The 14,362-nt window shown below is 33.2% G+C and overlaps 2 protein-coding genes across 2 annotated transcripts; both read left to right on the forward strand.

Moving 5' to 3' along the window:
• Window positions 1-2,770: 2,770 nt before the first annotated feature.
• Window positions 2,771-4,832, forward strand: LOC131875332 (shikimate O-hydroxycinnamoyltransferase-like; the record flags this gene model as incomplete). The annotated part of the gene is made up of 4 exons (XM_059219421.1): window positions 2,771-3,145; window positions 3,271-3,342; window positions 4,112-4,206; window positions 4,604-4,832. Coding segments are annotated over 4 exons (771 nt in total), but the record flags the coding sequence as incomplete, so codon positions are not given.
• A 2,806-nt stretch (window positions 4,833-7,638) lies between these two features.
• Window positions 7,639-9,475, forward strand: LOC131041703 (shikimate O-hydroxycinnamoyltransferase-like). The gene is made up of 3 exons (XM_059219422.1): window positions 7,639-8,046; window positions 8,723-8,817; window positions 9,229-9,475. The coding sequence occupies exons 1-3, from the start codon at window positions 7,639-7,641 to the stop codon at window positions 9,473-9,475; spliced, it is 750 nt and encodes a 249-aa protein (XP_059075405.1).
• Window positions 9,476-14,362: the final 4,887 nt, after the last annotated feature.

Below are 14,362 nucleotides of genomic sequence, written 5' to 3' on the forward strand. Positions count from 1 at the left end.
TGCATATATCCAGAAGGTTTGTATACATGTCTAGTGTTTGCAGAAGACATAGAAGCCACCTTCACCCTTTACACAATGAGAAAGCAGCTAGCCTTTGGGTGCAAGATCACCAATAAAAGGTTGAAGGTCGTATTCAAGTTCAGGGATGAAAAATTTCTTTGGTACTTGAAATTGTTTCTGGGTGACTGTTTCATAAACACGGATCACCGGTACCGGATGAATGTGAACATCGTGACCATGGTGGCAGCTTGGGCTTGGCAGATTGGGAAAAGTTCAGAGAAAGTTAAATGGTTCTTGAAAAAAAAATTGGACTATGAATGGCTGCTCAATCTCGATGAACTTGTCGTAACATCTATTCCAGGGCTAGGATTTGAAGTGCCTAAATGAGAACCGGGTCGTGGGGTTCCTAAAATTTTCCCCTTCATTCGATGGGAAGTGGGGGCAGACCGCAAGGTAGGGTATGTCGAAACCACACTCGGATGGACGATGCTAGAGATGTGGCTCATTGAGACTAAGAAGGCAGATGAAGGAATGTCGGGTGGTGCAAGTGAGGCGGAAGGTGCAGGTGAGGCGGTAGGAGAGGGAACGTCAGGAGGTGCAAGTGAGGTGGGAGTTGTAGATGACACTGGTTATTGGTACGAAGTACCAAAGGTTCCTGCGGACTCCGACGACAACGAAGACTACGTCCCCTCGCCCAAGCAAAAGAAGCGAATGCGAGACTGAATGAATATGTGTGTATGTGACACATTTTTGATAAGCATTATATTTGTCAATGTTTTTAATTTAAAAGTAACAAAATATGTAAATTTTAGTGGGAATGGTTGCTGGGAATGCCTGTCAATACTTGGAAATGGTTTCTAGGAATGCTTGGGAATGCTTCGAAATGTTTCAGATTAAACACTACAGTTTATACAGTTCGTAAAGGAGAAAATGTGAAATAATAGTGTGATGTAGAAAAATATGTATGGTAACAAGAAAAATACCCATGTGCTTTTGTTGAATCTGGTCTACTGTTGTGCGTGTTTGTCACTCCGTGGTTTTTCTTTCTATTTTTCTCTTGCATTGTATTTCTTTCAAATTTGGCTCTTGCAATGAAATGAGAATTTATGTTTTATACATGGATTGCATGGTTTCCCCCTTTTTAATGTGTTGTTTCGAATTTGAAATTTGAATTTGCATTGTTTGTCCATTGAATCTGTAGAAGTAATTCATTTAAGCCTGATTTGATTGTTTTTTGTTGGAATTTGGTGGCCTTACATGGTTTTTTCCATCGTTGCAAGTGGGAGTTGGCGTGAAGAGACATGAAGGAGACAGGACGGGTTGTACACAGGCGACGGAGTGTTGGGTATTGTGCTAGGGGAAGGAGGTGTCGTGGCGCAGACGTGGACCCAAACTAGCCAAAATGTGTTGTGTGAGGTGTCGCGGTTGAGTCCACGCGTGTCGTGTTGGCCATATTAATGTTTATGTTATGCTTGTTTTATTGGCGGTTGAGGTCGCACAACAGAAACTTGTTCATGTTTAAAAATTTTACAATGACATTTTTTTTTTGTTAGAGGGGCCCACCCTTTGGCATGGTGGTGAAAGTGCCCACTTTGACATGTGTTTATTTCGTAAGACTATGTTTTAATATTTCTAAATGTTATGTAATGTTTTATGTTTTTTTGGTAATGGATACATGTATGGCCCAAAAGATGTTATGTTTAAGTTGAATATTTAAGCAATTTTTTTAGTTATATTTTTGATATACAGTTGCGCAAGTTTTACCGGATAATTTGATCATGTGTGAGACCCACGGTACGCATGTTCTATATCATCTTCTAGACCCCGCGCTCTCCCCTACTCTCCCCTACTTGAATGGCATTTTTTCTTTCAACCACTATTAGAACGATCTACGTACCCCTACTTGAATGGCATTTTTTCTTTCAACCACTATTAGAACGATCTACCTACGCTGCCCACGTGAAATGCTTTGACTTATTGCGTTTCTACGGATAATCCTTTATGACTCAGCTGTATTTATAGGGCAATTAGAACAGTCCTTCTTTACAGTCTAATCAACGTGCTTTCTGCTGGCTGTATAGACAACGATGTTTTATTGACCTCTTGCTTATTGTTGTGCCGGATGAATTGGCCTCAAAGAAAATATGATAGAAATAATGGTGAAGGATAGCGTTCTGGTTAGGCCTCCCACAAGAACTCCCCACCACAAGAAAGACTTTTAGACGATAGAAATTAGTGGTGAATTATATTTGGATTTAATTGTGTCAAATTTGTTTACTATCAATGTTTTGGGTTATATTTTGTTATTTATCATGGAATAGTATTAAATAAGAAAAGGTTAAAGATAGAAATTCTAGAAATGAAAATAAGATTAAAAGAAAAATATTAAATTAAATAGATTAAAAGAAAAATATTAAATTAAATAGATTAAAAGATCTAAAATCATCCTATGTAATTCTTAAGACCTCTATATATTTAGAGAATTGTAATGGATCTGAGCATCATATATTTAACTGATCAAGATCAAGCAATCATGAAGAAATGATTATGAATATGACAGTCATTTGATTGAGGTGCTGTAGCACACAAATGTTTTTGGTAAGAACTTATGCCTTATGTGTTGATATTGTTTATTTTCGGTATTTGTGTTTGGGTCCATGTTCATTATCTGACCACTGCAAGGCCATATTAAACATTATCTGACCACTTTTAGTTTTTCCAAGTTCAGATGACATGATGGATATAACGGTGAGAAATAGCGTAACTGGTTAGGCCTGCCACAGGAACTCCACACCACGAGCTATGGCTATCAAATCTGGATTTGATAAATGCCAAAAGGCATAGTCTAATAGTTTACATATACAGGCGGCCTCCCGGTGGAGATTTCAATGTTGTTCAGCTACTCAAGGATGGGCTTTCTAAAGTTCTGATGCACTTTTATCCCTCAGCAGGAAGGCTGATTACCGATGCCACTGGTCGACTTGCAGTGGATTGTAATGGTGAGAGCGCTCTATTTGTGGAGGCTGTAACTCAAATGGAAATTGACGACCTGGGTGAATTTTCTTCTCCCTCAGAACTCTCACCCTTAGTTCCTCCTGCCGCCTACCACGATGGGATTACCACATCCCCCCTCCTTATGATTCAGGTAATGTGTATTTCAATGGATTACCAGAAGCATTCTATAGTTTCATAATAATGATGAGGTTGAAAACTTATGTGTACATTTTTTATATTTTCTGGCATTCTCTTATGTCTTATGATGGATCACAGATTATGGAATGTGATCTTAAATTTGATGTAAAACAGAGACTCACAATCAAATCAAGAAGTGATAAACTCAGTGTACATCAAATCCGGATATAGCTTAAAACAGAGACTCACAATCAAATCAAGAAGTGATAAACTCAGTGTACATCAAATCCGGATAAAGCTTAAATCAATCATAGTGTTCAAAATTATATTATCATTTTTATAGATCTAAAACAATTATGTAGAAAATCAAGAGATATCATTCTTTTATGTATTTGTTTTCATTAGATTTATTTTACAAACGGATAGGAACTTCAAAAATGGTCTCTCTCCATGTATTTTATATAGATTTTTCTATAAATACATGTATTAGTATATAGATTATTTAAGAAATAAATTTATGTAATCATTCTTAAAGAGTTTTTCTAATAGTCACACAAATCTTGATCAAAATTGTATTTTCAGATCTTAGATAGAGAACAATAGATTTACATATCAAAATGAAATCTATGTAATTTTTTAATCATTGTAATTTAATTTTTAAAAATTATTTTTCATTACTATAATATAGCTTTTATACTTATTAATATAGAATATATTTCTACACGTATATTTTTATTAAATTATTTATCCTTTGAATTTCCTCTTCTTTCTAGAAGTTTTAGATAACATATTTTGTTATAACTATTGCATTATATCTCTCTCTAGTAGTTGAAGATTAGAATGGAATAGTGGAAGATAGAAATAATATGTGGGCAATAGTGTGATTTATGTATTTTGATTCCCATTAATTTTGTTCTTTTGTCGGTAGTCTCACTTCAAACATCATCTTAAATTATTGTTTTATGATTTATCTGAACAGGTTTCTAGGTTTAAATGTGGAGGAATAGTCGTGGGGGTAGGTTTGCGTCATAACTTGGTAGATGGGATTGCAGCATTACATTTTATAAACACATGGTATGATGTTGTGAGAGGTTGTGAAATAAGTTTAGCACCGCACATTGATCTAACTTCACTAAAAAAAAGAAATCCTCCAAAACTAATGTCTACAGATGAAGAATTTCAACCTTCTCCATGCCTTCTCCAAGAGAAACATGACAGCCAAGTTAAAGAACTCTCATTTGGTAGATTAATCTTGAGAAAGCAACAAATAAACACCTTAAAAGATAAGGCAAGATCCAACCCTCAAAATACGGTCTTCTCCACTTATGTCACACTTGTTGCACATGTGTGGAAATGTTGTTGTATTACACAAGGATTCAAAAATTATTCATTACAGTGGATGGGAGAAAAGGATTGTGTGAACTGGACCATTACCATATGTATTTTTTGGCAATGTTGTTTTTGTTGCTAGCATAATCAGTGTTTCTAGAGATATTGTATCCAGTCCCATTTGGCAAACCAACCAAATGATCTATGATGAAATTTTAAAGATGGATGATGAATATCTACACTCTCAATTAGATTATCTTGAGTTGGAACATGATTTATCATCATTTTCTATGTATGATGGGAATGATGATGGAATCAATAATCCTAATTTGATTGTAAATGGTTGGACAAGTTGGCCCTTCGTGATGTAGATTTTGGTTGGGGACAACCCCTTTTCATGGGGCCTATTGAAATTCCTAGTGGAGGTTGCTGCTACATTTTATCCAATGCTACAAATGATAGTAATGTTTCAATTTGTTTGGCATTGCCTAGTCAATATTTGATTGCCTTTAAAAAATTGTTGTAGAAATTTTAAAATGTTCCCTCTACCTTCCAAGCATGGTTTTGGTGTCACTGAAATTAAAAGATCTCACTTAAAAGAGAGGGTGTTTATCATGTACAAGGTTTGCATTGCATTTCTTTATAAATTTACCAATCAACTTGATAAGATGTGGTTGCATGTTGTGTCCTGTAAATTCTATTTTATAGACCTCTATTTTTATGATAAGCAATTTAGATTGAAAACTCAAATTCACCCTTTCTTTGTATTGATGTTAAAGAATAATAAAAATAAATAATTTTAAGAAACTTTATATGAATTAATACATAAATTTTTATAGTAATAAATTTAATTTAGAAACCAAAAAAATATGATATGTGATAGATTTAAGTTTCATAATAAAAATGATATAAAAATTTTACTTTTAATATTTTAAAAATTCTAAAAGAAAATAATTAATAGTCAAAGGTACATTTTTTACTCTTCATTTAGTATATAGCTAATAATATTTATTTAAAGTGGTAAATTCTTTTGATCTAACCAATGAAGTTACAAATAGGGACCTCATCTCCAACATAAACACTCAACAATAACGTTCATATTGGGTTATAATGTTCATATTGAGTTTGAACCTTAGTGAAAAGAACAAAAAAAACATCTTTAAACCATCACACTATGCCAATATAAACCTATAGATAATAATATTGATTAATATACACATGGATTGATCAAATTAATAATGTGATCTTTCATCTTATTTAGGTCTTATAAGATATATGTTTAAGTATCAAATATTTTCGCTATTTTCTATCTAAAAGATTTTTACCTTAAATCATGTATTTAGTTATTTTTTTCTTTTTCAAAATACATAGAAAACATAGAAAAATTTATTAAAAAATAATGAAGATAACAATTTCCAAAATAGTTACTTTGTGAAGTGGAGACATAAAGACTAACTTAGATGCAACCCTTTTTTAGAATTTTGCTCCTTTGATATCCCCCCTCAATTGCACCCTTTCACCTTCACCTGCACAAGATAAATCTCAAAAACATTGTGCAATACTTTCAAACTTGTAGTGTTTTAGACTTCTTTCAGGTAAGAATATTCCTCGACACTAAGCATTTCCTTCTAAGTGCATTTTTTTTTTTTCCCTAAAACTCTGTTTTTGTGTCTTGCAAGCTATTTTAGAATTTTGCTCCTTTGCTATCCCCCCTCAATTGCAGCCTTTAACTTTCACCTGCACAAGATAAATCTTGAAAACATTGTGCAATTCTTTCAAACTTGTAGTGTTTTAGACTTCTTTTTGGTAAGAATATTCCTTGACACTAAGCATTTCCTTCTAAGTGCATTTTTTTTTTATTTTTTTTTTTCCTTAAACTTGGTTTTTGTGTTTTGCAAGCTCTTTACCATTGTCATTGTTCATTTGACAAATGGAGACTACCTTTTCTGTCTTGTCCTTTTGTCTCGCCATCCTACAGCTTGCTTGCTTACGGTAGAACACACTTTTGTATGTATGATATGATACTTTAATTTTATTGTATATATCACATGTTATTTTGTAGGGAAGATAACGAGTCTCATTAGTTTTTCTTTTGTCAATAGCCTCATCTCAAACATCACCTTAAATTATTATTTTATGATTAATGTGAATAGATTACCAGGTTTCAATGTGGAGGAATGACCATAAGAGTGGGATTGCAATATGACTTGATAGATGGAATTTCAGCATTACATTTCATAAACACATGGTACGATCTCGTGAGAGGTTGGGAAATGAGTTTAGCACCTTGCATTGGTTGAACATCACTAAGAGGAAGAAATCCTCCAAAACTGATGTTTACATGAAGAATATGAACCTTCAGTACTTCAATGGCATTTAAGCATTTTTGTTCTGAAGTGATGCTTTATTTGGCTCATTTGGTTTGAAGCACTCTTTGGACAATCTACCTACGCTGCCCACGTGAAATGCTTGGACAATCTACCCACACTACCATATTAAAACATTTATTTTCTGCACTCAAAACTATTCGGAGGACAATTATAGCAGTCCTTCCTTACAGTCTAATCAAAACAGCTTTGTGCTGGCTGTATAGACAATAACTTTTTAGTGACATTCAATTTATATGAGAACTTTTGGTCCTGGTAAGTTGTGGTACACTCAAAAAAAAGATTTCTTCCAGCCTATAGATATTGACCTCTTGCTTATTGTTGTATGGATGAGGAGTTCGCTTAAACAAGAAACCAAAAAAAATATGATGAAAATTGTGGTGAAGGATAGCATTCTGGTTACGCCTGCGACAGGGACTCCCCACCACGAGCATAATGTAATATCCAGAATCATCTTAATTATGTAATATCCAGAATCATCCTATGCGATTCTTAAGACCTGTATATTGAGAAAATTGTAATGGGTTTGAACATCAGATATTTGAGTGATCAAGATCAAGTAATAATGAAGAGATGATGATGAATGTGATAATCAACTAATTAATAAAATTGAGGTGCTGTAGCACACAGATGTTTTTGGTAAGAAGTTATATTTTATGTGTTGATATTGTTTATTTTCTGTATTTGAGTTTGGATCCATGTTCATCCACCCCAACACTTCAGTGGCATTCACTGCAAGACCATATTAAACATTATCTGAAAATTTTTAGTTTTTCCAAGTTCGAATAACATGGCGGAAATAACGGTGAGGAATAGCGTTCTGGTTAGGCCTGCCACAGAAACTCCACAGCACGAGCTGTGGCTATCAAATCTGGATTTGATAAGTGCTATAAGGCATAGTGTAACTGCTTACATTTACAGGCGGCCTCCCAGTGGAGATTTCAATGTTGTTCAGCTTCTCAAGGATGGGCTTTCTAAAGTTCTGGTGCACTTTTATCCCTTAGCAGGAAGACTGATTACTGATGCCACCGGTCGACTTGCAGTGGATTGTAATGGTGAGGGAGCTCTATTTGTGGAGGCTGCGACTCAAATGGAGATTGACGACCTGGCTGATTTTTCTCCCTCGGAGCTCAAGCCCTTAGTCCCCCCTGCCGCCTACCATGTTGGAATTACCACATCCCCTCTTCTTATGATTCAGGTAATGGGTATTTCAATTAGTTATGTCCAGAGGTGTTCTACAGTTTTATACTTATGTGTTAATTTAGTTATGTCAAGAAACTTCATGTACATAGAATCATCGTGTTTAAATTATATTATCATTTTTATAAATCTAAAATAAATTGTTTTCATTAGATTTAATTTTCAAGCAATCGACATCTCAAAATGATGTCTCTCCATCTATTTGATATAGTTTTTTCTAAAGATATATATGATAGTATTTAGATTATTTAAAAAATAAAATTGCATAATCATTCTTATAGATTTTTTTTTTATATAGTTACATGAATCTTCATCGAATTTATATTTGTAGATCTGAACTCAGATAGAGAAAAATAGATTTAGATATCAAAATGAAATTCTCATAAAAAATTTACCATTCTAATTTAATTTTTTTCTTAAATCACTATTGTAATAAAAAATTATACTTATTTATATAGAATATATTCTTGAATGCATATTTTTAAATTAAAGTATTTATCTTTTGTGATAACTATTGTATGATATCTTTCATCTAATAGTTGAAGATTAGAATTGAGTAGTGGAGGATAGAAACAATTTGTGGACTATTTTGAACTCCATCAATTTTGGTCTTTTGTCAATATGCCCACTTCAAAAATAATATTATTTTATTGTTTTATGAGTTATGTGAACAGGTTACTAGGTTTAAATGTGGAGGAATGTCTATGGGGGTGGGTTTGCATCATAGCTTGGTAGATGGGATGTCAACATTACATTTCGTAAACACATGGTGTGATGTTGTGAGAGGTTGTGAAATAAGTTTAGCACCACACATTGATCGAACATCACGAAGAGAAAGAAACTCTCCAAAATTGATGTTTACTCATGACGAATTTGCACCTTCGTCATGCCTTATTCAAGAGAAACATGAAAACCAAACTAAACAACTCTCATTTGCTATTTTAATATTAAGTAAACAACAAATAGACACGTTGAAAGATAAAGCAAGATCAAACCCTCAAAACAAGGTCTTCTCAACCTATGTCACACTTGCAGTACATGTGTGGAAATGTTGTTGTATTGCATGAGGATTGAAGGAGAAACAAAATGTAAAATTATTCATTCCTATTGGTGGGAGAAAATGATTATGTGACCCACCATTGCCACATGAATTTTTTGGAAATGTTGTTTTCTTGGCCAGTGTAAGCAATTTCTCTGGAAACATTATTTCCAATCCCATTTGGCAAACTAGCCAAATGATCTATGATGGAATTGTAAAGATGGATGACAAATATCTACGCTCTCAATTAGATTTTCTTGAGTTACAACATGATTTATCATCCTTTGAAGGGAATGGTGTTGGTGTCAACAATCCTGATTTGAGGAAGGTTGGACAAGTTTGCCCCTTAATGATTCGGATTTTGGTTGTGGAAAGCCCCTTTTGCTAAAGTTCCTAGTGAAGGTCATCGCTTCATTTCATATAGTGCTACAAATGATGGCAGTGTTTTAATTCACTTGGCATTGCCTAGTCAACATTTGTTAGCCTTTAAAAATTTGTTGTCTAAATTTTAACTTGTTCCCTATACCTTCCAAGCTTTGTTTTGGGGTGATAGAAGTTGAATAAGATCTCACTTAAGAGTTAGGGTTTTTTTCATGTACAAGGTTTTTATTGTATTTCTCTATTAATTTACCAATTAACTTGCTAAGTTATAATTGCATGTTGTGTCTTGTAACTTCTATTTTACAAACCTCTATTTTTATGCTAAGTTGTGTAGATTGAAAACTAAAATTCAACTTTTATTTGTATTGATGTTAAAGAGTAAATAAAAATAACTAATTTTAAGACAATTTATATGAATTAATAAATAAATTTTAAATAATATGTAATAAGTTTAATTTAGAAACCAAAAAATATATGATATGTGACAAATTCAACTATTAAAATATATATATATATATATATATATATATATATATATATATATATATATATATATATATATATATATATATATATATATATATATATATATATATATATATATATATATATATATATATAAATTTATTTTAAGATAAAAATAATTAATAATGAAAAGTGTTTTTATTTAATTACTATTGTGTGTGTGTGTGTGTGTGTGTGTGTGTGTGTGTGTGTGTGTGTGTGTGTGTGTGTGTGTGTGTGTGTGTGTGTGTGTGTGCGTGTGCGCACGTGTGTGTGTGTGTGTTTAAATTATTAAATTATTTTAATCTGGGGCTACATATGAACCAATGAGGTCACAAATAGGGGACCTCTTTCCCAAAATAAACACTCTACAATAACACCCAAACTAGATTTTAAGCTAAGTGACAAGAACAAAAACAACATATTTAAAACATCACACTATGCAAATATCCTATAGATAATAGTATTGATTAAGACACACTTGGATTGAGCAAATTAATTATGTGATCCTTCATGTTTTTTAGGTCATATAGGATATATGTTTATGTATCAAATGTTTTTTTTATTTTGTACCTAAAATATTTTTATCGTAATCCATGTATTTATGTTTTTTTCTTTTTCAAAAATATATAAAAAAGTGGAAAAAATTATTAAAAAATAATGAAGATAACTATTTCAAAAATAGATGGTTCATGAACATCTTTATTGCATACTTTGCTTGAAAGATAAATATACTATCATGCATTTATTTTACTTGTATGCCTAGAAAGTGCCTTAAGAAACCTAAATCTATCATATCAAACTCTTTTTTCATGCCCTCTTTAAAATCAACAATGAGGAAATCATCATCCCTGGTAAAAAATAAATCATCTAATTACAAGATAATAATTAAAATCTTACGATCAACTATCTTGATGTAAGAAGTGGGCTCAACATCACATTGTTCCAGCCAATCGATTAGCACCTCCTTTGGGATTTGTGACATGTGTGTTAAGTACATATGCCAATAGTAAAGCTCTAAGTCAATAGATAATAGGATGAGAGGGGGGGGTGAATCATACAAACTTAATCTTTGATATAATCAACAGGTTCAACCTCGGTAGCATATACTACATAATATAGCTAAAACTGTAAAACATTTAAACTCATGAGCATATAACATCACAACACATATCACATTAGATTTAATGTGGAAACCCAAATAAGGAAAAACCACTGTGGGATTTCGGACCCACTAAGAAATATACTCTTCTAGAGTTTGCTTGTTAAAAGCGAATCCTGTTAAAGATTACAAACACATTGCTAGATGTGACCCGGTTAAGGGATTTCCCTCAAATCTGTTAGGATCTTGCACTTTGTTAGAAGTGACCTTGTCAAAGGATTTCAAACAATCATTTAGAATGTCACCTTGCTAGAGGATTTACAAATAAGACTGTTAAGTCCACTTGGTTAAGAGATTTTCTATCACTTACAATATAAACAATAGTAATAAAATATATCTACAACTTTGCATCTAAAATGCTAAAGCAGATTCTTATTTGTTCAAAACAATCTTGTCATAAGACTTATCTTGTCCCTTGTAGGGCTTGCTGGGCTTCCCAATATGTTCTTCAATCAGATCTCCAAGCTTCTGTGCTCGCTAAACATTACTGTAGCACCACTGTGCTTACAATTGCCCGCATACATTGTTTATCAACAATTCCTTATTTATAAACAATTCTCACTGCTTAATCTCCTAGATCACATGTCCCATGATCAATCTTAGCCATCAGATATTCATACTTGACCAGGTTCAATGTATCCTTCGATCTGAAAACATTTTACCTTGCCTCAAGACTTGCATTCCTTTCTTAGAACTTGCACAAGGTTATTGCAGTTCAATCTGAGCTGTAGATCTTCCTGTCGATCTTCTATTACCATAGATCCTTAACAAACTTCATGCATGGCATACCAATCATTTAATCAACTCCAGCTCATCAATGTCCTTCATTAAATAATGCTTGTATTCATCCAATACTATCTACTATAACTCAGTTGTTACTCGGTTAACACTGAACTTCACTCGGTAGACATTCTGTCTTCATTTACCGACATCGATAACCTTAGGGTTTACCGACTAGGTTCCTTTGCTCGGTGACTTAGTACAATATTAAACAACATATTTAGGATATCAAAACAATCAAAACAACATGATCTCATCATTGTCTCACTCGGTAGTAGTTGCCCATTGAATAACTCATTTCTCCCCTTTGTTATCATATTCTTTCGATGACACTTACCGACTTCTTAATACTCATCAAAACATACTTCTTAAGATATGGCAACATCATACTAAATCAGAAAATCAATCTCTTGACATCAATGACAAAATAATATTATTAAGACAGTTATCATCGTTCTTCAGTTATATCAATAATCTTCAACAACCTTCTCAATATCCTTAATGAAATGCCAATAATCTGTCTTTCTACTGAATGCCAACAATCTCCCCCTTTGGCATTGATGGTAAAACCAATTTGATTTGATTTAATTGATTCGGATTACTGTATCAACTTCTTCATTTTGAAATATTCTCCCCCTGTCAGTAGACTACTGTTATCTTTTCCATTTTCTCCATGTAGTCTACTCCTTTAGTCTTCATTTAGTCATCATTTAGTCTTCTCCCCCTTTGACAACAATGCCAAAAAAAGAAAACTAAATCAGGGTTCCTTCTCCTGTGAAGTGATTGCCTCACTGAAACATTTAGAACTCGGTCAGAGCAACTGGTCTCTATTCATAATTTCCTACACATTTAGAAAATCTCCTAAAGTGCATAAATCAGCATCAATCCACAAATAATATTCTATAGATTCACTTAATTGATGTTGTCACTAAACTCTGTCAGTGAATAAAAAATAGGGGTAGGACCCCTAACTTGCTTCTGAGATACTCAAAAGTGTCTTTTGGTAGAGGCTTGGTGAAGATGTCTGCAATTTGCTCCTTTGAACTGATATATTCTAGTATAACATTCTTCTCTGGAACTTCTTCTCTGAGATAATGATACTTTATAGATATATGCTTTGTCTTAGAGTGCATTACCGGATTCTTTGAAATGTTAATGGCAATAGTGTTGTCACAAAATATAGTTACTGGCTCGGTAACCTTTTCATTTATACCTTCCAACAGTTGTTTGATCCATGCTATGTTGGTACAATTCAATGCTGCAACGACATATTCAGCTTCAGCTGTTGACTGTGAAATGCATCCTTGTTTCTTGCTAAGCCAGCTTACAAGTCTGCTTCCTAAAAAGAAAGCTCCATCACTTGTGCTTTTCCAGTCATCAATGTTTCCTGCCCAATCAGCATCAGTATAAACTTTCAAATCAAAATCATTCCTTTTTTCATATACTAGGCCATAATCTTCAGTGCCTCTCAGGTATCTAAAAATTCTCTTGATTGTTGTCATATGGGTTTCTTTAGGATCTGCAGAAAATCTTGCAACTATACCTACTGCATGTGCTATATCCGGCCTGCTATGAAAAACATATTGTAACTTTCCAATCATAGATCGGTAAAGTGTCTCATCAACATATGTAGATTCATCATTCTTTGACAGTTTATAGTTGGTAGTCATAGGAGTACTTACTGGTTTTGAATCCTCCATTCCAAATTTCTTTAGGATTTCCTTTATGTACTTGGATTGAGTAATGAAAATCTCATTCTTCATTTGCAGTATTTGTAAACCTATGAAATACTTTATTTCACCGATTAATGACATCTCAAATTCTTTGCACATTTCATTTCCAAAGTTCTTGCATTGAGAATCATTTCCACAAAAAATAATATCATCAACAAATATGGCTGAAAGCAATATACCATTGTTTTCATCATTCTTCATATACATGTTGTTGTTCTCACTTGTTATTATAAAACCAATCTTGATTAAGTAAGAGTGAAATCTTTCATACCATGCTCTGGGTGCTTGCTTTAGACCATATAAATCTTTGTTCAGCTTACATACCTGATCTTTATCCTTGTCTTCAACAAATTCTTCAAGTTGTTCAATGTAAACTTCTTCTAATATACCATTCAAAAATGCAAATTTAACATCCATCTGATATACCTTGAAATTCTTGAAAGTAGCATATGCCAACAATGTTCTTACTCCCTCAAGTCTAGCCACATGTGCAAAAGTCTCACCATAATCTATTCCTTCTTCTTGAGCATAACCTTTGCAAACTAGTCTTGCTTTGTTCTAAATGACCTCAACTTTTTCATTTAACTTGTTTCTGAAAATCCATTTTGTACCAATTACATTTTTGTCCTTTGGTCTTGGAACCAATGTCCATGTTTCATTCTTCTTGATTTGATCAATCTCTTCTGTCATAGCATTTACCCAATCTTCATTGTTA

Source organism: Cryptomeria japonica, chromosome 4, assembly GCF_030272615.1.
Source record: "Cryptomeria japonica chromosome 4, Sugi_1.0, whole genome shotgun sequence".
Lineage (NCBI taxonomy): Eukaryota > Viridiplantae > Streptophyta > Pinopsida > Cupressales > Cupressaceae > Cryptomeria > Cryptomeria japonica.

Excerpts from the sequence above, each read along its gene's own strand:
- LOC131041703 (XM_059219422.1), top strand. The coding sequence starts at position 7,639 with ATGGCGGAAATAACGGTGAGGAATAGCGTTCTGGTTAGGCCTGCCACA. Across the intron at positions 8,047-8,722 it reads CCCCTCTTCTTATGATTCAG|GTTACTAGGTTTAAATGTGG; the intron begins GTAATGGGTATT and ends TTATGTGAACAG. Across the intron at positions 8,818-9,228 it reads TTACATTTCGTAAACACATG|TGTAAGCAATTTCTCTGGAA; the intron begins GTGTGATGTTGT and ends TTTCTTGGCCAG.